The 26,920-nt window shown below is 34.6% G+C and overlaps 1 protein-coding gene across 2 annotated transcripts in view; it reads right to left on the bottom strand.

Moving 5' to 3' along the window:
• The window catches only part of SENP6 (SUMO specific peptidase 6), a 116,045-nt gene that overhangs the window by 39,036 nt on the left and 50,089 nt on the right, over positions 1–26,920 (bottom strand). For both annotated transcript variants that reach the window (XM_042939197.1, XM_042939198.1), the window contains 4 exons: positions 25,756–25,826; positions 12,776–12,921; positions 6,233–6,530; positions 304–539 (listed from right to left, as the gene is read on the bottom strand). In XM_042939197.1, coding sequence (XP_042795131.1) covers positions 304–539; positions 6,233–6,530; positions 12,776–12,921; positions 25,756–25,826 — 751 coding nt within the window. The remainder of the gene's footprint in view (positions 1–303; positions 540–6,232; positions 6,531–12,775; positions 12,922–25,755; positions 25,827–26,920) is intronic.

Here is a 26,920-nt window from a genome sequence, read left to right as displayed (position 1 = left end):
GTCAGTGATATAGCTTCTTCCTGTCCACCAGATTATACAAGAGTATGTGTTTATATTTCACTTGTAAGGTTGGTGTTTTTTCTTTGTTTTGAAATTTTTTACACTTTAAGCTTTTAGTTTAATAGAAATCTGTTTTTGTATGTTTTAATGTTCTTTTAAATAAACTTCCAAGTGGTATTTTAAGCCCTACTTAATAAATAATTCTTTCTCCTTAAGATACTGTCAAATTACCCTCCAAAAAAAAATTTACATCCCAAAGGGGAGAGTCAATCTGAGTAAAAGGTCAATAAATGTGAAAAGTACCTGGTCTTTCATTCTTGCTTTTCTTGGCAATGTAAATGTATTTAACTCTGAATCTGCTGGAATGCTTCTTAGTTCATGCTCTACTCTACAGATATTTTCATTTAGTGCTGCTTCTACTTTTCCAGTGGATGGTGCTGGGGAAGAACATGCTGAATCAGCAGGTTGAGGAGATATGCTTTCTCTTCTGTTAGTCCTGTCATTGTCATCATCATCATCATCATCACTGGACAAAATGACTATAAAGAAAATGTTAAATACTTCAGGTATTTCATTTCTGTCAGTTAATGGGAAATATACCAAATTTGCTTTGGATCTCTTCTAGAACCAAGATTAATAAAAATGAAAGAAGACACAATCCATTCTATCTGATGAAAAGTTAAATTTGAAGACAATTAGAAATGAAGAAAGGATAAGAACTGGCATTTTTTATATAGACTTACAAATACGAAAGTATTCTATAGTCCATTACCATCACCCACACAAGATATACACCCAAGTTACAGCAAAATTTAACCATATGTCATAGATCTATTTCAGAGTTCTAGAAAGTCTCAAGTATAAAGATAACCTGCACAGAAACTGTGCACAAAATAGCATGCATTGTAAATGTGTGTGAAACTCCATGTGACCAAATAATTTTATTTTACATAGGAAATCACTAAAATCGCAATTGGTCCTTAGGAGAACATGAACCAGTGTCAAATTGCTCAGTAAATTCTGTGGAGTAAATGAATGTGGACCTGAAAAGACATTAATGAAGGGAATTTGCTCTTATATCTTCTACGTGAGTAGAATAATGATATTGGATCTTAACAAATCCATCTTTATATCATAATTTCCGCAAGCCACCCACAATGCACTTGAGTCAAATCCTAACCCTTTTATGGTTTATAAATGTATATAATCTGGCCATTGCCTACTTCTCCAACTTTCTCATACTGCTCCATTTCTCCCTCTTTATGCACCAAGCACACCATCCATTTATTTTGTTCCTCAAACATCAAAGTTTGATTTTGTCTGGATTGCAATTCCCCTAACACTTTGCATTTTGGTCATTAAATATTAGCTTTTTGATTCATTACCCAATCTAAAGGAAGCAAATAGTTGGCTTATTCACAACAACTGATATAAATTTTCTGTTGCTTTTTGTTTTCTGTTGTTAGATGTTTACTTGCTCTCTCCCCACTACATATAAACTATGAGATCATTGCCTTGTCCACTGCTATACTCCCAGTCTAAAACTGCCTGGTGAAGAAAACAATTCAAAAATCATGTGTTGGAAGAACACATAAACTTGAAGAAGCATTTTTCTTTTTTAGAAACCCACATGTAAATGTTTAGTTACTAAATATGCCCCAGAGAGGCATCATTTCCATCACCATTTACCTGTCTTTTTTATTTTGTTATCTAGTCTTGGAAGCAAATGCTAAAGCTGGATCTTTTTCAGAACTGTTATTTTATTAACAGAAAATCTAACATGCCAGATTACAAGATCTAAATACATTTATACACATTTGAAAGTTAGGGTTCTGTAACTTACTATTTGCCTCTGTGAAATTAGGGACAAAAATAGTACCTATTGCAAAGGACCTGTTATGAGAACAAATGATTTAATACGTAAAAGATTTGGCACAATGACTGATATATGTAAGCTTTAAAAAAAGTTCATGAACTGCTTTATTTATGAAAAACCATACAGAAATATATTATATATGAATATATACTAAGGGGGAAGTCTACTGTTCTATTGACAATTATTTTTATGGTGCTTAACAGACATTAAAACATCTATATGTACTTTAAAACTTACTTTAAAGCCCCAAAGCTGCAACAGATAGAATTGTACTATATACCTCTTGTTTTAGTAACTTAACATAAATGCGGATTGTGCTCAATGTCACCATAATTTCAAAGGAAATGAGAAGTGTGCAAAGACAACAAACATATACTTAAAAAGCTTGTCTCATAGCTGCTTTCATTCTGTATATAGAATACATCCTATGTAATATATAAGATTCTGCATCAGGGTCTATGATGGACTGAATTGTGTCCCCTCAAAATTCATATGTTAAAGCTCTAACCCTCACTGTGACCAAATTTGGAAATAGAGCTGATAAGAAGGTAATAAAGATTAAATGAGTTCATAAAGGTGAGGACTTAATCTAATAGGACTGATGTCCTTATAAGAAAAAGAAATGCAGAGATTTCTCTCTCTGTGTGTGGAAGCACAGAAGATGGGCCATGTAAGGACACAGTGAACAGGCACCTGTCTACAAAGTAATGGCACCTTGATCTTGGACTTCCAGCCTTCAGAACTGTGAGAAAATAAATTTCTGTTGTTTAAACTACTTGGTTTATGGTATTCTGTTATGGGAACTCAAGCAGATTAATATAGGGTCTTTGTACTTACATTCCAACCTTATTTCCATACATATCAGCATGTCTTTCTCCTTACTTCGTTTTGGGCTCTATTCAAAAGTTACTTTATCAGAAGTGCCTATTTTACCACCTTTTTAAAATATCACCCTTCTTCATCTTGACATCTAACAATTAGCACTCTCTATTCCCTGGACCTGCTTCACTTTTCTATACAGAATTTATCACCACTACTTCAGACACTGTACATTTTATTATTTGACCACCCAAGACATAAGAGAAGTTTCATGAAAATAAACTATTTTAATAGGAACACGAATTTAAGAATAATTAACTATACAAGGAAAACAAGACTTTGAACCAGAAAAATCTGTTTTCTAGAGTCTAAACTCCAACAGTCCTTATGTATATAATAATATTGAGAAGTTAATCTTCTTAATCATGGGTTGCCTCATTAATAAAATGGGATATATCTGTACCTACCTCACATGTTATAATAATTTTTACAATAAACTAAACTTGGTTAGTGTCTATACCTTTACCACAAAGTAAGGCATGTAAGCATTCAATAAATGATATTTTTTATTACTAGTATAAAATGTCCTTAAAACATATTTTTCCATGGACTTTAATAGAAAATACTTAGTCTTCAATTGTTTTGTTTGTTCATTTTTTGAGCAAGGAAGGGGAACAAATTTATGTCTTACAGTTTTAATGCATGGTTGATATGGTCCTAGGTTAAGTTCTGAATAGTAAACTACTGAAGCCACTTCAAAACCACGTGAATTTATTGTTTTTTAACTTAATCACATTAGCCTTAAGTTCCAGTTCTCTCATCCTAGAAACTTCATCAGGATGGTATAGCATTTGGCTCAGTAATAGTACCCAGTAACTAATAAGTAAGTTTTCTTCATATCTAACCATAAAAATGTAAAACCTTCACTATTAGGAAAGATTTAAATTATTTTAACAATATTTAATATCGCACTGATAAAACACTAAAATGTATTGTAAAATATTCATCAAATACTAACATCATCATAGTATCATAACAGATGTGTTTGTTGGCTGATACCTATCACAGTTATAATTTTTTTAATAGTTCTTTTTGAAAAATAAGCTAATGCACTGTTATGAGCTAAGGTTTGCTTTTTTTTTTTTTTTTTTTTTTAAGTTTATTTACTTAAGTAATTTCTTTACCCATTGTGGGGCTTGAACTCATGACCCCAAAATCAAGAGTTGCATGCTCTCCCAACTGAGCTAGGTAGGGGCCGCTGAGCTAAGGTTTTTCTATTGAACTGAATTAAAATAGAACTTGACATATTTCTCAGATTAAAATTTTTTTTTATTTTTAGGGGCACCTGGGTGGCTCAGTCGGTTAAGTGTCTGACTTTGGCTCAAGTAATGATTTTGTAATTCGTGAGTTCGAGCCCCACATCAGGCTCTGTGCTCATAGCTCAGAGCCTGGAGCCTGCTTCAGATTCTGTATCTCCCTCTCTCTCTCTTCCCCTCCCCCACTCATGTTCCCGCGTGCTCTTTCTCTCAAAAATAAATAAACGTTAAAGAAAGTAAAATCTACTTTAAGAAAAAATTTTTTATGTCATCCCCTTTCATTTACCAGTTTTCAGAGTAATTATTTGGAACCTAAGCAACCTCCAAAGGTAACCAACTGGGCGCTTTTTTTCTTTTGGGGGAGTAGGGAGATGATATCATTGCGAGCTAAAAAAAAAAAAAAAATTAATATATTTGGCATATTTCAATAAATAGCAGTTATGAAACCTTTTGTGACTCATACAGTCCCATTACTGGTCAGTAGGAGCCCTTTCATTTTAGCTCCTGTGTCTTTTGAACATGTCCATAGTAGTTTTTGACTGCTTCCATGCTTCCTGATATGAGTAAATGATCTAGATTTATCTCATACACTCCTGCTCCAGACCTGGAGTCAGCCATTTCTCTGAGGAGTTCTACTTATTTTTAGTGAGAAGTAGTATTCAAAAACATAAATATGGGAAATAGAATTGTTCACTTCTATCTAAGAGAATATATATAATAATTTCATGCCATTCTCTCCAATCCAAGTTTAAAATTATGAGATTGTTACTTCTTTGACTTTACTTTTGAATTCCTTTGCTCTAACACTGAAAATCTTGGATTCTGGAGATAATAATAAAATTGCTTATTTGTTTTATCGATATATGTGTTTAAAAATAACAATACAAAAAATAGCAATACCAATATTATTAACAGTATTACTGAATGCACTTAGAATTTCTTTGCAATTCTGTTTGACCTTAAAATATATCACATCAGGAATGCATAGCCACAGTATTATTTTAATTTAATTTCATTTGAAATAATTCTTCTGTGTGTTCAAGCCACCAACCAGATATATAATTAGGTCATTAGTTTCATCTTGGTTTTGATTTTTTTAAATTTCCTATTTAATTTTGCTTTATAATCATGTAAAACATTTACATGGTTCTCAAGTCAAATCTACAAAAAAGGTATGTTTGGAGATATCTGGCATCTATCCCTAATTCCTACACTGTTTCCTCCCTTCTAATCAATTATTTTTAAAATTAGTTTTTAGTGTATCTTTCATTTAAAAAAAAATTCCCTATATTCATTCTCCCACCTTCACAAACAAAGGGTAGCACATTATCTACTGTGATCTGTACTTTGCTTTATTCATGTTATTAAAGATCTTAAAACTCACTCTATAGAATATTAAATGAGATCTTTCTCTCCTCTTACAGCTATGTACACTATAGTTTATTCAACTACTCCCTGTTTCTAATCTTCGCTACTTATTACAAACAGTATTGCATTTCATATACACACATATATCTAAAGGTAAGAAAAAGACTTAGGGGAAGATGGGGTGCCTGGGTGTTTCAGTTGGTTGAGCGTCTGACTCCTGGTTTCAGCTCAGGTCACGATCTCACACTTCAAGGGTTTGAGCCTCATGTCAGGCTCCATGCTGACTGTGTGGGGCCTGCTTGGGATTCTCCCTCTCTCTCTGCCCCTACTCCTCTCATTCTCACTCTCTTTCTCAAAATAAATAAATAAACTTAAAAAAAAAAAAGATTTAAGGGAAGAGTAAATGTGGTAAGAGAACTAATTTTCATTGAGTTCTTTCTACATGTCAAACACTTTATTTACTGGGCTATGGTAGGCACTTTATATGTTACTTCATTTACTTCCTCAAAAACCCTATCAGGCAGAAAACAATCCATTTACAAATCAGAGAGATTAAATGAACTGGACCAAAGTTAGAAATTTGGGCATAACTGGCACTTGACCTAAGACCGGGGTCAAGGTCTGTGCTCCCCCCACCTCCCCACTATTTAAGATGGATGGGGTGAAAACAAAGTCAGTTATTATTTTCCAACTACATGGACAGTTTTAATCATCTACCCAAAGAACATGTTATATAACTGACACAAATACCTATTAAAACTATACTTCTCAAATATGCTCATGCTCACATTAAAAACATATGTAAAAAATACTGGATTGATATAAATAATACTAAAGGGAGTAAAATACTTACTTGGATCATTTAGGTCTGACAGGCTTGTTTTCCTTTCTTTCAGGTTTGTGAGTTTGGCTACTTTTGCCCTAGGTAAAATGACTTTCCCATTAGTCTGCAAATAATTCTGTCTACTATCATCACAATTCACAATAATATCAACTGGAATCTTTCCCAGACTGTTGCCATAAAACTTCTTGGATGATAATGCTGTGTTTTGTGACTTCTGTCCTCCAGAATTCTGATGAATTGATGTTCTTAATAATGGTCCAGTAGATTCACTCAAAGTTATAGCTTGTCTGCAATTTCTTTGCACATCCTTAGGAAAAAGAATACCACAACTTTGGCATTTTGTCTGATTTTCCTTTTCTTTTCCACATTTTGGACAATACCCACACTGGTTAGAAACCTTAAGTTCCAAAAGAATAAAAAAATCAAAAGACTTTGGCATTTTATTTCAACATTATGGAATAAAAAATAAGATTTCAAAATTAAGTCTCTCACTCCACATCATCATCACCATGGCTGCCAAAAAATCCTGAATACATCATGTTACTTGGGATTTAGCATCAGGATGCTGGAAGCAATTTTCGGGACCATCTTAATCCAGCAATCCTTACGTTGGACCATGTACACTACTTAAGGGCTATATAAAGATTTTCTATGGCATACAGAACGTAAATAATCTTAAGGGAATCAACATCTAAAATTCTCAATTTCCACATATCATTCCAAAACCTGACTTGATTATGCCTCTGATGTCAAGCTATCTCCTGCCAGATTTGTTCTCCTACTTAAAAAAACAAAACACTTCCATTTGAAATATTACAATGGTGCATTGCCCTGGAGTATAAAAACCACCAAACCAAACCAAAGGATAATTTAAATGTTGGAAAAAAGAATCAATTTTAAACACTGGTTAACAAAAACTTTTACAAGACAACTGATTTCTAAGACAGTGCTTCAAAAATATTTTAAGGAAGGCCTAGTGTAGGTTACAATTGTGAGATTATTAAAAATGTTTCTTGATAGTAGAGCTTCCTGTGATTTGGGGCATATAATTTAGAAGAAGTTTAAGGATTATTTTCATACTCATGTACTTATTTATGTGAAAAAGGTTCTTTAGCACTTAGATCTTTAAGAAGCAAAAATATGAATAGATGTTGAATTGTCTCACTATGCCCAGCATAATATTTATTCATAGACACAGGAAGTAATTGAAAAAAACAATCAGTATCTCTAATTAAACATGCATTTCCAATAATTTTATGTCAAATAACTTATCAAACTTTATAATATATAGTTTTAATCAAGTGTGCTATTAATAACAGAAATAACTCAATCAAAAATAAATTTAACACTTTGAGTCTTATATAATAGGAAATAAGTGGATAAATACTTCTGACAGTGAAATAATAGAAAGAAATAGTAATTATCAAGTGTTATAGTATTTGGATGCTACCAGATCCATGTATGAGGAGAGTGATTTAACCACTCTCTATTTTAAAATGTTACTCTTTGGGGGCACCAACTGGCTCAGTCAGTTGGGCATCTGATCTTGGTTTCGGCTCAGGTCATGATCTTACAGTTTGTAGGTTCAAGCCCCACAGTGGGCTCTGTGCTGGCAGCATGGAGCCTGCTTGGAATCCTCTCTCTCCCTCTCTCTCTGCCCCTTCCCAGCTTGCGTTTTCTCTCTCTCAAAAATAATAAAATAAAATGTTACTCTTTTCACTGTGTCAACTATTACATCCTATGTAACCATTTAATCTTGAAACAAAAAATGTTCAATGTCAACTTAAAAATATGTAAGAGAATGTATAGTTGTTTAAAATTTTTTAAATCTTTTAGGTGACAGAAGTCATCAAGTAGTTGTAGGAGGAACACGTTGTATAAACATAAATTTCAAAATTCACTGAGCTAAAAGCTTAAGTTCTGGACATCTTATTCCATGTAAATTTATACCTTAAATACACTTAGGAAACTGTCTAAAGACCACTGGTCTAGTCTTTTCTTGTTTTAAACAAGGGAAAACTGACAAAAACTGTTTCCCTTGTCTTACATGACTCACAACAGAGCCATTCTATCAAACCATGTTATCTATTCAAGGATCTACCCCAGATAACAACAAAGAATGAAATCAAGCTTCAACCAAGGCAAAGCTGAACTCAGAACATTGTTCACTATCACAGCATATGTAGATTATAAAAAAAAAAAAAAAAGAACATGTCTCTTTCTCTGCCAATACATAGCAGAATTCTGTTATACTATTTGTGGAGTCTAGGTATAAGGAATTTTTTTCTCATAGCACTTGTGATAGTGCCCTGTGTATTTAGGATGTATAGTTAACAGGTGAACTATGCAAATAACTCATTAGACACAAACATGGGACAGATTATCTACCTCTCGAATTTTAGCCTATTGTCAATAAGGGAAAGAAATACTAGTATAGTTAACCCTTGAACAACACAGGTTTGAACAGCATATGTCCACTTACATGACAATATTTTTTTTGATAAATACAGTACTGTAAATGTATTTTATCTTCCTTATTATTTTCTCAACATGTACTTTTCTCTAGCTTACCTTACAGTAAGAATACAGTATACAGAGGCACCTGGGTGGCTCAGTTGGTTAAGCGTCTGACCTCAGCTCAGGTCATGATCTCATGGTTTGTGGGTTTAAACCCTGCATAAGGCTCTGTGCTGACAGCTCAGAGCCTGGAGCCTGCTTTGGATTGTTTCCCTCTCTCTCTACCCTTACTCCACTAGTGCTCTCTCTCTTTCTCTCTCTCAAAAATAAATAAACATTTAAAAAAATACAGTATATAATACATAACATGCAAAGTATGTGACAATCAACTGTGTTGTTGGTAAGGCTTCTAGACAACAGTTAATTAAATGAAGTAAATAAATGAATAAAATTCTGGAAGAGTTAAAAGTTAATATGCAGATTTTCAATTGTGCAAGGATCAGCACTTCTAACTCCTGTGTTGTTCAAGGGTCAACTGTACATTTAAATGAAATAATGCAATTATTCCCTAATGGACTTCAAATGGTTGGCCATGTCACAATGCACCTAAAAGGGAAACTCAAACAAAACAGCAGTGCCCATCTATGCATACCACACTGTGATAAAATACCTAATCATCTCAGAAAAATCTAAACCCCACTCTTTTCATAATAAGCAAAGAAATACTTCCATTTCTACATAGGTTTACAAAATATCCTGGTGAACCCCAAAAAAGTTTAAAGATATTAATTTATGTGGAAAACCGAGCCCCATCTGTTGTAGTGGGAATCAACTACATATAAGCTAACCCTGTCTTTTAAGAATCTGACACCAGAGGCACCTGGATGGCTCAGTTGATTAAGTGTCTCACTTTTAATTTCAGCTCAAGTCATGATCTCATGGTTTATGAGTTCAAGCCCTGCATCGGGCTCCATGCTGACAGTGCAGAGCCTGCTTGGGATTCTTTCTCTCCCCCTTTCTCTCTGCTCCCACCGACAGTGTGCACACTTGTGTTCTCTCTTTCTCTGTCATAATAAATACATAAACTTAAAAAAAATCTGTCTCCAATTTTTCATTGCCTATAACAAAGATAAATAGGACATATTTCAATGGAAAGAACCCCATGAAAAGGTAATACTCCCACATATTTCCTTTTATAAGTTGATACTAAACACAGAAAGCACATAGTATTCAAATTTCTGATATTAAAATGCAGAATGAACTATACTGTAAACTATTATCATATGCCTTCCATCAGCTAAGAAACACATACCTTGGAACTATTTGCAACAAAAACAAAATGCATGTTAGCTGAACCAAATATAATATTAAATTTTCCATGATAAAAACTACAGATTCAGAACTGTATCAACCTAACAATCTAAACACTATAATCTCAACACTGCTCAATTACTTTTAGTAAAGTGTGTATGAAGTTATATATTTCCATAATAATTTCATGTTAGATAAAATTTCTTTTGGAAAACAAAGACTAATTAAAGTCTCATTTTCCCCCTCTTGGTAGGTAGACTATTACAAAATAAAATAAATCCTAGTCAGTAACACATACTATCTGCCAGACTCTATAGATAAATAATAACCAAGTAAGCTTAATAAGAATGAACCTGTCTCTGATGAGACACCAATGAGATGTCATTTTTAGTAAATATCCTTAAGATGTATAATCTCATTAAATATCAAAGACTGTTTCCTTGTAAACAGTACATAGTGTAGCATTTCACAAGCTACATGTGGGAAAAAAAAACCACTAATCTTGTTTAAGAATTACAAATTACATTAAGGGTGGCTAGAATCTATTCTTTATGTTCACTAAGAACAGAGTAAGAACAACTGGAATGCAGTAAAGAGTAAAAGAAAGATTTATTTTAGATGTTAAAAAATTCTGAGGTTTTCAGCTGGCATGCTTAGGAGAGAGAAGGACAGTGTGTCCTTTCTGCTTCTTTACCTGGATCAAGCAATGGGCCAGGCAGCAGGGAAATGCCAGTATGGGCTAGGCCAACCTTAGGCTGGCACTCCAGGAGAATGATCAGATAAAAAGCAACTGAACCAATAAGTAAATGATGGGAGTCAGGCTTCTCAGTCAGAGAAGGAAGTTACAAATATGCAAAGTGGGAAAGGCTAAGATAAACACTGTGATATTAGACCAGAACTGGAACTATCAGTGTGAATGCATGCATTTTAACATGTACTAAATATTAACACATAAACACACATATATTTGCTAGTTTTGCCCACTGAGAGGGCCTCTACACATGATACCAATTAGCAATAAGCGTAACTAATGCCCAAATATAGTCCCTCCACTTATAGGAACAATGGCCCTTGGAGAAATACATAACTCTAGAGCTGAGACAGAGAAGATACAAAGAAGTCTAGACCATCTGGTTACATCAAAACTTAAGGAAGTATTCAAAGAATGATGTGGTTATGTCAAAAAGAAAGAGGAGCCAGCTTAAAGAACTTCCCGGGGGCCAAGACTGGGACAATCTGAGCATCAAAATAATGACAGTGACAGAGTATAACTTTTTTGAGTAAGAATCCATGTTGTGTCTACTATACTTCCAAAAAAAGAAAAGATCTATGTATTGAGCTGTATAAAGAAATAAGTAAATATAAGGAAAATTTCTACCTTAGAGTAGTACATCCTTTTATTATACTTTATATACACTCTACCTTACAGCAGCTCATCTTATTAATAAATAATACCTACTAATTAACTTTAAGGTGGACAAATATAGGAAAGTACATCTTAAGATAAATGTTATAATGTGAAAATTGTATGCATTCTGATATGATGCAATGATGAGATTATAGAATCACTTGAGAGGATTCTTTAAAAATGCATAAATCATGAAGAAACATACTCCTCACAAATATCAACTTAATGAAAGACAAGGAAGGACTAAGAATTATTCCAGATTAAGGAAGACTAAAGATTACAACAATGAAATATAACACAATCCTGAATTTGATCCCGTTCCAGTGAAGGAAATTAATTAGGTGAAATGTGAATGGAGTTTGTGGATTAGACAGTAATTTTGGATCCATGTTAATTTTAAAATTTTGACAATCAAACTCTGGTTTTATAGGAACATGCCCCATTCTCTGCCCCCTCCCCTGCCTTTTCTAAGGAAACGTGCACTAAAACATTAAAGTAATAAATAGGCATATTTGTTGCTTATACTCAAATGGTGCAGAAACACACACATATACAGAGGGAAGGTGGAAAGGAGGGAGATAAATATTTCAAATGTGGAAAACTGAGGAATCTAATAGAAGTGTATGTAAGCTCTTTTATTATTTCTTCAACTTTTTTGCAAATTTAAAATAATTTCAAAATATTTCTGGTTGAGAGCTATTATTTGGAGTATGTTGCAGGAAGGCACTGATAAATTCTTTCCAGATATATGTGTTTTACATTTTGGATAATGAAAAAAATGACATAGTGAAAGCAGAAAAGTCTGCTTTAAAAACTTTCTAGGAGAGGCTCCTAAGCAGCTCAGTCACTTAAGCATCTGACTTCGGCTCAGGTCATGATCTCATGGTTTGTGGGTTCGAGCCCTGCATCTGACTCTGTGCTGACAGCTCAGAGCCTGAAGCCTGCTTCAGATTCTGTGTCTCCCTCTCTCTCTGCCCCTCCCCTGCTCATACTCTCTCTCAGAAATAAATACACATTAAAAAAATTTTTTTTCTAGGGACTCTTGGGCAGCTCAGTAGGTTAAGCGTTCAACTCTCAATTTCGTCTCAGATCGGTCAAGATCTCATGGTTCGTGGGACTGAGCCCCACACTGGGCTCCATGCTGACAGTGTGGAGCCTGCTTGGGATTCTCTCTCTTCTTCTCTTCCTTTGCCCCTCCCCCACTCAATACTCGCTCTCTCTCAAAATAAATAAACATTAAAAAACAAAACAAAACTTTTCTATGTCTCTTCTAGTGCTATAAGGAAAGATCCCCTAGAATTTAGTAAGTACTAAATGTTATACTGATAAAAATACCAACTAATTGATTAGCAACAAAGAAGAATTTCTCTACCCACCTCTATATCAGTTAAACATTTTTTTGAAGCAGGAGACAGAGGAGATAGAGACTGATATGTGCTACTATGACGTTTCTGTGGTACTTTCCTTTTAATTTCAGACTCCAGATGTGATTCTGACTCTTCAATTTTCTTTGTTACACGATCTAAAGGAAGGAGAAAAAAAAACAAATGTACTGAAATTAAATCTTATAAATTCCTCACGACTTTTGCTATAAACAATATTAATTTATATTATCAAATTATTATAGTTTGATTAAATTAATGTTTCAAAATGTACAACAAAGAGTAAGCAAAACTTGGGAGCAGGGGAAGATGGCTAAGAGGATCCTGAGCTCACCTCCTTCCTCAGGCACCAAGGCAACAACTACATATAATGCAACTCATTCTGAAAATAATCTTAAGATTACCAGAACAAATCTTTATAAAAGTATAAAAGAAAGGACACATTGAGAGGGTATGAGGGGCAGAGATGCAGTCGGGAACAAAATCCCTGGCAGGTAATCCAAAAATGGGAGTGGTATCACAGGCGTGGAGGCCCTCCCAGAGGAGTGAGGGGATCAAGTTAGGCACCCTGGCTCTGGGAATCAGCCCCAAGAAGACAAGCTACACATAACACCTGGCTTTGAAAATCAGCAGTGATAACTCCAAGAGCTTTGAAAATCAGTAGGCCTTAACTCTGGGAAAGCTGAAGGCTATAAGGGAAAAAAAAAAAAAAAAAAAAAGACTCTGCTTTTAAAGGATCAATGCATTTTATCACTTAGTCCAAGACCCAGGACAGAAACAGCACCTTGAAAAGCACCTGGGTTATATATGAAGGACATTCATTTGACTAAGTTTAGGGCATGTGTGAAAGGGGCAGGGATATACAAGAATAGAAATGCTGGGAAGCACCATTTTCCTTGCTCTTCTTCAGCCCAGCTAACTGGACACTTGCAGGTGCCAGTTTTGACATTATCTATCTTCCTTAGCAGCAGTGCTCATGCTACCCTGGCATTCCCCTGTGAAACCACTTTAATCAAACAGCCAAACCCCATGTGTGCCTCCAAAGCAACTCCTACAATGCCACACCGAGTGAGCAATCCTAAAGGGACAGTGCCCTGCCTACAACCACGCTCACAAAAGTTGTAGCTGGACCTCTCAGCCTGCTGTGCCAAGAGTTAACCTCACCCATCAGCAAGCCTGCAGCAGCTACAGCCAGGCCTTTCTGCCAGCCCTGCTCATCAGTGCACCCTGCAAAAGTGATGGCTTAGTCACAACAGGAGGGTGCACACACAACCTACACAAGGGATACCCCTGGAGCACCTAGTTCTAGTGACTAGAGGTAAGTGTGCTATTGGGTCTCATAGGATGCCTTCTATATAAGACCACTACTTTCAAGATCGGGGAAAGCAGCTGATCTATCCAATACACAGAAACAGCAAGAGCCAGAAAAAGGAGGGCACAGTGAGACACGTTCCAAACAATGGAACAAGACAAAACTTCAGAAAAAGAACTAAATGAAATGGAGATAAGCAGTTTACCCAATGAAGAGCTCAAAGTAATGGTCATAAAGAGGCTCACTAGACATGAACAAAGAGTAGATGAACAAATTATATCTATGTTACTTCAACATAGATATAAAAAATTTAAAAAGAACCAATCAGCTGAAGAATACAGTAAGTGAAATGAAAAATACATTGGAGGATGCAGAAGAATGGATGAACAATCTGGAAGATATGTTAGTGCAAAGTACCCAAGCTGAACAAAAGCAAAATTAAAAAAAAAAAAAAAAAAAAAAGCACATGCTAAGGAACCTCTAGGACAACATCAACCATACTAACATAACACATTATACAGGTTCCAGAAGGATGAGAAAGGGGCAAATAATTTATTTGAAGAAATAATGACTGAAAACTTTCCTAACAGAGATAGAGGAAGAGATAACAGAGATAGAGAGCTCCAAACAAGATTAACCCAGGGAGACCACACCAAGACAAATAAAATGTCAAACATTAAAGATAAAGCGAGAATCTTAACAGCAACAGAAGAAAAGCAAATGGTTACATGAAGGGGAAACCAAGGCTATCAGCTGATTTTTCAGGCCAGAAGGGAGTAGTATGATACATTCAGAGTGCTAAAAAGAAAAAACCCACAACCAAGAATACTCTACCAGGCAAGATAAGCATTCAGAATTAAAGGAGAGCTAAAGAGTTTCCCAGAGAAAAACAAGTTAAAGAAGCTCATCCTCACTAAACTACTTTACAAGAAAGGTTAAAGGGACATCTTTAAGCAGAAAAGAAATAGCTATAACTAGAAGGAAATTATGGAAAAAATTTTACTGCTAAAGCAAACATACAGTAAAAGCAATAGATCAATCACACACAAAACTAGTATGAAGGTTAAAAACCAAAAGTAGTAAAATCAATTACGTCTACAAAAATTAGTCAAAGGATACACAAAATATAAAATATAAAATGACATCATATACATAAAATGTGAGAGGAAGAAGTAAAACGGTAGTGAATTTAGTATATATTGAACTTAAGCAACCAACAACTTAATAGACTGCTAAATATATAGGATGTTATATATGATCTTCATGGTAACCACAAACCACCAAAAAATATAAAGAAATGAACCCAAGCATAACACTAAAGAAAGTCATCAAATCATGGGGAAGAGAGCAAGAGAAAAAGAACTAAAAAACAACCAAAAACAATGAGCATGATGGCAATAAGTACATACCTGTTAATAATTACTATAAATGTAAATAGACTAAATACTCCAATAAAAAGACAAAAGGTGACTGAATGGATAAAAATAAAAAACTAGACCCTTCTATATACTCCTATAAGAGCCTCACGTCAGACCTAAAGACACATACAGACTAAAAGTGGAGGGACAGAAAAATATATTCCATGCAAATGGAATTGGAAAAAAAAGTTGGGGTAACAATACTTATATCAGACAAAATAGACTTTAAAACATAGACTGTAACAAAAGACAAAGAACGGCATTAAATAATGATAAAGGGATCAATCAACAAGAGGGTATACCAATTGTAAATATCTACGTGCCCAACACACAGGAGTACCTAAAAACATAAAACAAATATTAACAGACATAAAGGGAGAAATTGACAGTAAAACAGTAATAGTATGGGACTTTAACACCCCATTCACATCAATGGAAAAAGCATCCAAATGGCAAGTCAATAAAGAACCAGTGGCCTTAAGTAACATATTCTTAGGTAGATGGATTTAACACATAAATATTGAACATTTCATCCCCAAAAAGCAGAATACACATTCTTTTCAAGTGTACATGGAACATTCTCCAGATGAGATCAATTGTGAGGCCACAAAACAAGTCTCAACAAATTTTAAAAGACTGAAATATATCAAACATTTTTTCCAACAATATGAAATTAGAAATCAATTACAAGAGAAAAACTGAAGGGGGGAAAAAAACCCACCATCCCACAAACATACGGAAGCTAAACAACAAGTTATTAAACAACCAATGGGTCGATGAAGAAATCAAAGAGGAAATAAATACTTAGAGACAAATGAAAATGGAAACACAATGGTTTGAAAACTTTGGGATAGATCAAAGCAGTTCTAAGAGTGAAGTTTATAAAGATATAGCCCTACTTCAAAAAAAAAAAAACAAGAAAAATCTCAAATAAACAAATGTTCCCTTACACATAAAGGAACCAGAAAAGAACAAGGCCCCAAATTAATACAATAAAGAAAATAATAAAGATCAGAGCAGAAACAAATGAAACAGAGACTAAAAACACAATGGAAAAGAAATGAAACCAAGAGAAATTCTTTGAAAAAATAAACAAAACTTCTAAACCTTTTTCACCAAGAAAAAAAGAGGACTCAAAATCCGAAATAAAAGAGAAGTTACAACTGATACCATAAAAACACAAAGAATTATGAGATAACTATGAAAAATTATATGCCAATAAATTGGACAAACTAGCAGAAATGGATAATTCCTAGAAACATAATTTTCCAAGAGTGAGTCAGGAAGAAATAGAAAATATGAACAGACCAATTTCTAGTAACAAAACGAAACTGGTCATCAAAGCTCTCAACAAACGAAAGTCTAGGACCAGATAACTTCACAGGTAAATTCTATTTAAAGAAGAGTTAATACCTATCCTTTCCAAACTCTTCCAAAACAAAAAAAAGGGAAGAAATGCTTCCAAATTCATTGTACAAAATCAATACAATGGTTGATTGTACCTGGTACCAAACAAAAACACTACAAAAAAAGAAAATTATATATCAACACCCTTGATGAACACAGATGCAAAAATCCTCAATAAAATATTAGGAAATTAAAAAAAAATTTTTTTTTTTTAACGTTTATTTATTTTTGAGACAGAGAGAGACAGAGCATGAACAGGGGAGGGGCAGAGAGAGAGGGAGACACAAAATCTGAAACAGGCTCCAGGCTCTGAGCTGTCAGTACAGAGCCTGACGCGGGGCTCGAACCCACGGAGCGTGAGATCATGACCTGAGCCGAAGTCGGACGTTTAACTGCTTAACCGACCAAGACACCCAGGCACCCCATGTTAGGAAATTGAATTGAACAATACATCAAAGGATCATTCACTACAATGAAGTGGGGTTTATTCCAAGGAAGCAAGGGCAGTTCAGTATCCACAAATCAATGTGATACATCTCAAAACAAAATAAAGGGTAAAATCATATGACTGTCTCAATAGATATAAAAAAGCATTTGACAAAATTCAGTATCTGTTCATAATGAAGACTCTCAATAAAGTGGGTTTAGAGGGAACATACCTCAACATAATAAATGCCACATAGGACAAACGCACAGTGAGAAGCTGAAAGCTTTTTCTCAAGACAGGGATTTCCACTCTCACCACTTTTATTCAACATAGGACTGGAAGTCCCTAGCTACAGCAATCAGACAAGAAAAAAATTATAAGACAATCAAATTGGTAAGGTAGCAAAACTCACTATTTGCAGATAACATGGTATTACATATAGAAAACCCTAAAGACACCACCAAAAAACTATCTGAAGTAATAAATGAATTCCATAAAGTTGCAGAATAAAAAATATATGCAAACGGGTTGATTTTCTGTACACAAATAACCTAGCACAATTTTTTTAATCCCACTTATAACTGCATCAAAAAGAGTAATATTATCTACAAAAAATTTAGCTGACTATGTGAAAGACCTGTACTGTGAAAACTGTAAGACACTGATGAAAGAAACTGAAGACAACACAAATAAATGGAAAGGTATACCATGTCATGGATTGGAAGAATATTGTTAAAATGTCCATACTATCTAAAGCAATCCACAGATTCAATGCAACTCCCATCAAACACCAATAATATTTTTCAGAGAAGTAGCTCAAATAATCCTAAAGTTTGTATGGAACCACAAACCCTGAATAGCCAAAGCAGTCTTCAGAAAGAAGAACAAAGTTGGAGGTATCACAATATCAGATTTCAAACTATCCTACAAAGTTATAGTAATTAAAATAGTAAAGAAATGGCACAAAACAGATGCATAAAGCAATGGAACAAGATAGAGAGCCCAGACATAAACCTACACTTAGGTGGTCAATTAATCTACAACAAAGGAGGCAAGAATATGCAAGGGGGAAAACAGTCTCTTCAATAAATGGTGCTTGGAAAACTGGACAGTCACAGGCAAAAGAATGAAATCGAACCACTTTTCTTACACCCTACACAAAAATAAACTCGAAATGGATTAAAGACCTAAATGCAAGACCTGAAACCATAAAACTCCTAAAATAAAACATAGACAGTCAACTCCTGGACATCAGCCTTAGCAATATTTTTCTGTATCTGTCTCCTCAGGCAAGGGAAAAAAAGGCAAAAATAAATAACTGGGACTATAAAAGCTTTTGCACAGCAAAGGAAACCATCAATAAAACAAAAGGCAACCAAGTGAATGGGAGAAGAAATTTGCAAGTGTTATTATCTGATAAGGGATTAACATCCAAAATACATGAAGAACTTACACAACTCAACAACAAAAAGACAATCAGATTAAAAAATGGGCAGAGGATCTGAATAAACATTTTTCCAAAGCCAGACACATGAGGAGATGAATCAACATTACTAATTATCAGGGAAATGCAAATCAAAACCACAATGAGATATCACCTTACACCAGTCAGGATGGCTAAAATTAAAAAGACAAGAAGTAAGTATTGATGAGGATTGGTACAGCCACTATGGACAACAGTATAAGGGTTCCTCAAAAAACTAAGAAATAGAAATACCATAGGATCCAGTAATTTTGCTACTGGATATTCACCCAAAGAATTATAAAAAACAAAAACAAAAACAACTAAAAAACTAATTTGAAATGATTTATCCACCCTTATATTTATTACAACATCATTTGTAATAGCCACAATATGTAAGCAACTTAAGTGTCCACTGAGAGATGAAGGGATAAAGATGTGCCCCCCACACATACACACTGGAATATGACTCAGACATAAAAAAAAAAAATGAAATTTTGCTTTTTGTGACAACATGGATGGACCTAGAGGGTACTGTACTAAGCAAAATAAGTCAAACAGAAAAACAAATACCTTTTTTTCCTAATGTTTATGTATTTAATTTTGAGAGAGACAGAGCACACAAGTGGGGAGGAGTAGAGAGTGAGAGGGAGACACAGAATCTGAAGCAGACTACAAGCTCTGAGCTGTCAGCACAAAGCGTGACACAGGGCTCAAACCCACAAACTGTGAGATCATGACATGAGCCGAAGATGAATGCTTAACTAACTGAGCCACCCAAGTGCCCCTAAAGACAAATACCTTTTAATTTCACTTATGTGTGGAATCTAACAAATCAAACTAACAAAAAGCAGAAAGTCCCATAAATACAGAGAACAAACTGATGGTTGCCAAGAGTGAGAAGTGGTGGGCAAAATGCGTAAAGAGGAGTAGGAGACACAGGCTTCCAGTTATGGAATGAATAAGTCACGGGGATAAAAGGCACACATAGGGAATAGTCAGTGGTATTGTAATTGTGTTGTATACATACAATCATGTGATGGTAGCTACATTTGTGATGAACACAGTGTAATTTATAATCGTTGAATCACTATGCTGTATACCTGAAACATGCATTATTTCATGTCAACTATACATCAATAAAAAGTAATATTAATAAAAGAATAACCAGAACTTTAAGTTGTAGCCTATAATCATGTCCTGGTAGCTTTACTTTTCACTCCTCACCAGGATCTGCACACACTGTGGACCACTCTCATCAAGCGTACCAATATTCTCTTCAGTTTATTCTGTTTTTAAGACAGCAGAGGGACTTCCCACAACGAACCAGTCAATCAATCTGTCTCTCTCTCTCATACACACACACACACACACACACACACACACACACACACACACACACTTAAAGTTAGTGACTCTTCTTAGATTAGTAATAAAAAAACAATTCAAACATTGGGTGCAACTGTTTAGATAAAGGAAACTAAACTAATATTCAGCCTAATGGTTTGTTATTCAAGAAATACAAAAGGATTTTCCTCACTATTTTTCAATGCAAATTTAATACTTTTCATTAAGGACATAATTAGAATTTTTAAGTGATTGAATGAACACCCAAAACAGAATAATTTATTACACTCTGACTTTATCAGCAAAGATTTAAGTATGCAAGACAATACATGTTTCTAAAACACAAGTTAATGAGTCTACAAACCAAAATTTTCTACCTTCATAATCCCAAATTTGTTAAATACTTCCATATTCCTATCTTCAATATCCTCTTTTAAAAAAATTTTTTTTGAGTTTATTTATTTATTTTGAGAAAGAAAGAGCAAGCAGGGAATGGGCAGAGAGAGAAGGAGAGAGAGAATCTCAAGCAGGCTCTGGGCTGATAGGGGCTTGAACTCACAAACCATGAGGTCATGACCTGAGCTGAAGTCAAGAGTCTGACACTTAAGCGACTAACCCACCCAGGCACCCCGATATCCTCTTTTTTAAAAAAGTGTATTTATTTTGAGAGAAAGAGAGAGCGTGTGCATATGCAGGTACATGAGTGGGGTAGGGGTAGAGAGGGAGAGAAAGAATCCCAAGCAGGCTCCACACTGCCAGCATAGAGCCTAACATGGGACTTGAACTCACAAACCGTGAGGTCATGACCTGAGCCAAAATCGAGTCACTTAACCAACTGAGCCACCCAAGTGCCTCTAATATCCTCTTATCTTTGAATTTTTTTAAAGAAGGAGGTTACCTACACATACAAATCAATATTATGTAATATTTCTGAGTCTGAAATACGATACTGTCTTAAGAAGCCTACACAATTTGGACGCCTGGGTGGCTCAGTCGGTTATATGTTCGACTTCGGCTCAGGTCATGGTCTCACGGTCATGAGTTCAAGCCCCACATCAGGCTCTGTACTGACAGCTCAGAGCTTAGAGCTTGTTTCAGATTCTGTGTCTCCCTCTCTCTCTCGCTGCCCTCCTCCTGCTCACACTCTGTCCCTCTCTCAAAAATAAACAAACATTTAAAAAAAAAAAAAAAAAAGAAGTCTATACAATTATTCTTGTTACTGTAATCACAGAGTTGCACTAAGTGAATTCTACCTTTCCAGCATTTGTACAGTTTAAACACTTTACTTTCCTGGACAAGAAAGCTGGAAATCTAAATAATAGCTGACTTCTCCTTGTGCCTCCTTCCTCACATTCAAGGGAATTCTACTAACAGCTCTTAAATTCATTACTTCCTCTCCAACACCACTGACAGTACATTTCAGATACTTAACTCTTGGCCTAAATTGATTTCCCTCACTCCAAATGAATCCTTCCTCATTACTGCCAAAGTGATCTAACAAAAAATATGACTACATTCTAATGTTTAATATCTTTCAATGATTCTAGTAGCTAAGGAAAAAATTCAGAACCCTATCTCTTTGCAAGCAAAAGTTTATGTTGATGTTCCAGTCTTCCAAACAAACTGCTCCTCAAAGAGGTTCATTTCTCCAGGGTGTATGTCCTATCATGCTCTACATATTACTGTTCTCTTCACAAGTAAAGCCCTCCCCATTTAAGTAAATTCAAACCATTCTTTGCTAAGAAGCTGCCTCTGCCCCACACTAAGCATAAATAAACAATCCTTGGAGCTTCCACAGCATTTAATCTGTATTTCTATTAGCACCTAATTGTATTTTACTGTTATTATTTGTACTGATCTGTTTCTTCCCATTATATTGTCAGCTTTGAAAGAGCAGAAAATAATGTTTTGGCCACATGTTTTCCTAGTGTCTAGAAACTGTACAAGCTAAGGGCTCAAAAAATGTTTAATGGATTAATGAATCACACAGCAGAAGATAAAACCATATGACATACTTTAAAAAGATGAAATTACATGAGTGAAAGGAAGAAATGCTGTTACTACATCATCTTTGAAAATGTCTTAACTTTGTCACACAGAGATACTCATTCACTCGAAGATCCAGAAACATAAAGACTTGGTCTCTAGGCAAAGAGAGGAGGCCTCTAGGCAAAGAGTTGCTCCTAACAACTAACACCAGAGGTTACAGAGAAGCTACTCCAGTCTAGAGCATCCGAGTTTTAGTCAGTATTCCTATAAAGATTAAATTACTTTGTTAGACTCATTGTATACAAAAAGCAGTTTCTATACAAGTGAAGAAAACAGAATGTTCACCCAAGACCAAATAGTAGGAACATCAAGATTAGAATATTTCTTATTGGATTCTCCAGCTCAACATCTTTTTAATATACCACACTATTTCCAGCTAGGCAGAAAGGTCAGAATATGGAAGCTATTACAAGTAAAAATGACTAGCTGGTTGAACATACAGAATAAATTTTTAATCTAATTTAAAAAAAAAAAAAAACAAAAACAAGGTCCTCCATTAAAAACAAAAAATGTTCATGGTAGCTTTATTCACAGTAGTCAAAAAGTGGAAACCACCCATAATCTACCATCAGGCGAATGGATAAACAAACTGGTACATCATACAATGGAATACTAAAAAGGAAAAAATACTAATGCATGTAGTAACATAGATCAATCTCAAAACAAATTATCTTGAATGAAAAAAGTCTTACATAAAAGAGTACATAATGTTTTATTCCACTAATATGAAGGCCCAGAATAAGCAAAATTAATTTATGCAGGGAAAAATAAGAACAATGGTTACCTTTGATGGGTCAGGAGTGAGGACTGAGAAAAAATATGAGGAAATTTTGATGATACTATCTGTGCTGTCTTCCCAGGGGTTTGCGTTGGAAAAGTTTGTGTACTTATTAAAATTTATTCAATTGTACACTTAAGATTTGTGCATTTCAATGTATGTAACTTTTTAATAAAAAGAGAACTATGAGCAAATATTGACCTCTAATGATAGAAATGCTGAAAGGTTTAGGAAGGAGTAAAGTGTATGGATATCTACAATTTAACATGCATAAAAAAATGAATTCATGTACAAATGGATATAATAAAGCACCAGAGAAAAGTGTTAATTGTAGAAGCCATGTGGTAGAAATATGTGTATTCACCATAAAAGTCAACTGTTCTGTACGTTTGAAAATTTTCATAATAGAAGCAGATATATGTCCCAAGAAGAGGGACAGAACATAAACAACTATCGTTACTCTGGTTATGTACTGGCTTTTTAAACTATTTTTACAGTCGTTCAAACTAGAAAAACAGTTGTCTTCTCTATCGTGTAGCTGCCACCATGACTGATTTTCAATATAAAATAAAATCAAGATTTATCTTTAATATTTTTTAAAAGTTTATTTCGAGAGAGAGAAAAAGTGAGGAGAGGCGCAGAGAGAGAGAGAAAGAGAATCTCAAGCAGGGATTCAACACGGGGCTGGAACCTACAAACTGTGAGATCCTGACCTGAGCCAAAATTAAGAGTTGGATGCTCAACCGACTGAGCCACCAATGCCAATTTCATAGTTTTGATAAATGTACTATTGTGACTGTAAGATGTTAACATTAGGGGAAGCTAGGTAAAGGATAAATGGATACTATGTACTATTTTTACAATTTTTCTGTAAGTCTAAAAATATTTCAAAACTAAAAAAAATTTTTAAGGATTATTTATCCACAAAATGAATGTTACCAAACTTTAAAAATTATTTGCAACAAACCTGGGGCTGATTTGTATCTAAAACCATATGAATGGGCCAAATCACTTAACTTACCAAAATGCATTTGTGCAATGGGAATTATAACACTTATTGTGCAGTTCTCTGAGGATCAGAAATAACTTACTTTCTGATCCAGCAAGAAAACGGTAAAGCACAGTGGTTTCAAGCATGAGCTTTGGTATCATCTAGGCCTAGATTGCAATACCAGCTCTGTGTCCATGAGTAAGTTATCTAATCCCTCTGTGCTTCAGTTTCCTCTGTATCCAATGTAGGTTAAGTTAAATTTAGCTTAAAGGATCTTGGATAAGGAGCTAGGACAAAAGTAAATAATAAATACAAAGCATTTAACTCAGCATCCAGTACTTAGTAAGAGTTCAATAAAGACTTAAGGTATAACAGAATAAATGTTGAAAAGGGTAGTCAATTATTACTAAACTTAAAGAGCATAACTAGGTAGTGCCAAGTACAGTAATTCACGTTCATAATAACTACAAAGTTATTAATAAAGGATGAAGAGGGGTGCCTGGGTGGCTCAGTTGGTTGAGTGTCCAACTCCTGATTTCAGCCCAGACCATGATCTCATGGTTCATGGGGTTGAGTCCCGTGTTAGGTCTGCACTAACAGTATGGAGACTTCTTGGCATTCTTCCTCCTTCCTCTCTTTGCCCCTCTCTCTGCTCCTCCTCTGCTCATGTTTGCACACATGCTCATGCTCTCTCTCTCTCCCTCAAAATAAATAAATAAACTTAAAAAAAAAAAAAAAGGATGAATAGGAGTTTGGGATATTCTCTTTATAAAATAGGGCCATGTTCAATAAACAAATAAAAGATTTCCACTCAAGAGTAGAAAAGAATATAGATGCTTTAAAAAACAAACTCTTAGCTATCAGGAAAACTCAGCTGTTTAAATCAATTAGATTTTGGATAAGAACAAGCAGTGCTATGGTTTAAGCAAGTAAAGGACTGGGACAAACTCACAGATTAAGACTCAATATTCTAGGGGTGCCTGGGTGGCTCAGTCGGTTAAGAGTCTGACTTTGGCTCATGTAATGATCTCATGCTTAGTGAGATAAAACCCTGCATTGGGCTCTTTGCTGTCAGCATAGAGTCTGCTTCAAATCCTCTGTCCCCCTCTCTCTGCCCCTCCCTCCCTCCTTCCCTCTCTGTCGTTATCTCTCTCTCTCGCTCTCTCTCTCAAAAATAAACATTAAAAAATATATGTTTTTAAAAAATCACTATTCTAGATAACGAAAATCAATTTGATGGTGAAACATTTTCTGTAAATATTATTTGCCTTTATTTTTGCACTAATATTAGTATATTAATAGACTATGTCAATAAAAACAAAAATTTCTACCCACAACTTTTTTTCTCCACATCTATTATTAACATAATTGTATCAGGTATGGTCTCTTTAAAATTCAGTGGTTGCCGAATATGTTCTAAATTTTAGGACCATAACCATTTAAAGCAAGAAAACTACATTATACAAGATTATAATATAGTTCACCCAAACACAATTTTGAAGCTATAATCCATCTACAGTTAATATGTGGATCCTGAATTTAGTGCAAATCCTAATTAAAAAAAAGATTTCAAACTGTAATCTCTTCAGTATGTAACTATTCCCCGAAAATGTTAGGTCACAGGTAAGTAAAACTTCAAATCAGTTCAAAAAATGCTTTTCTGTGTATTTCTATTATACTTGGGAATATTCTAAAACCAGTGTCATATCTCTATTTCTACCTTTCTTTCATACAACTATTCAAAACCCTTCACAGGTGTTAATAAATAAAACTGTACACTTACCGACACCTTGAGGCCGACTCAACCTTACAGAATTATTTTCAAATTTTTGGACATGAGGTGGATATTCTTTCCTAAAAAAGGAAATTTACATAGATTATTCTAACAGAAAAATATATTTTCAGAACAAAAAGGTGCGGAATCACTTACAATGTGTTTATTAAAAGTAACCCCCCCCAAAAAAGGCAAACCACAGCTTCCTTGCCGTATAAAAAAATACTATAAATAAAACTATATGATACAAATATGCTAAACCCTACTAAATTGTAAGATCTTTAAGAACAGTGACTACATTTTAGACTACATTTTAGATGGACTCTTAATCCATCAGACCCCACTGCAAACTTTCATACAAATATTTAATAAATGGATCCAAGTTATTATTGTCCTTTCAAAGTAGTCACCAATGTTATATATTTATTCCCTCAATGTACAAAACTTTAGTTTTCTTTTGAAACTGCCATCACAATTTATAAAACACATTAAAAACAAGAGCATGTAATACTTCATTGTCACACATTTTTTGAATTAAAAAAATCCGCTATTTAATAATGTACAATTTGGGGCGCCTGGGTGGCTCAGTCGGTTAAGCGGCCGACTTCAGCTCAGGTCATGATGTTGCGGTCCATGAGTTCGAGCCCCGCGTCAGGCTCTGTGCTGACAGCTCAGAGCCTGGAGCCTGTTTCGGATTCTGTGTCTCCCTCTCTCTGACCCTCCCCTGTTCATGCTCTGTCTCTCCCTGTCTCAAAAATAAATAAAACGTTTAAAAAAAATTAAAAAAAAATGTCCAATTTGCCCAATTTTGCTGTAAATGTTTCTAAGTAATTAAAAACATATCAACAACTAGAGGAATAAATGATGATTAGGATATTGGCTTTGAGGACAATTTGAAAAACAGCACAAAAAATGTTATGTCCCAAACAAGCAATATGAAACAAGTATCTTATTCTTACACTATATTATGGAGATATAATTATACTTGAAAAAATACATCAAATTACACTGTCACTTTATATACAATCAATTTTCAGGATTTTGAACATAATCCTCAGAAAATAAAGATCCTAAAATACCACATAAATCCAAATACACACTAATTTGGGGGTAAAGCCAAAAACCTATAGGTAGTTGTGGGATGGAAGCATTCAAGATTTACAAAAAGTGCAAT

The sequence above is a fragment of the Panthera leo genome, chromosome B2 (assembly GCF_018350215.1).
Source record: "Panthera leo isolate Ple1 chromosome B2, P.leo_Ple1_pat1.1, whole genome shotgun sequence".
NCBI classification, from domain to species: domain Eukaryota; kingdom Metazoa; phylum Chordata; class Mammalia; order Carnivora; family Felidae; genus Panthera; species Panthera leo.
Note: the sequence above shows the minus strand (reverse complement) of the source record. Positions and strands in the feature narration are given on the sequence as shown.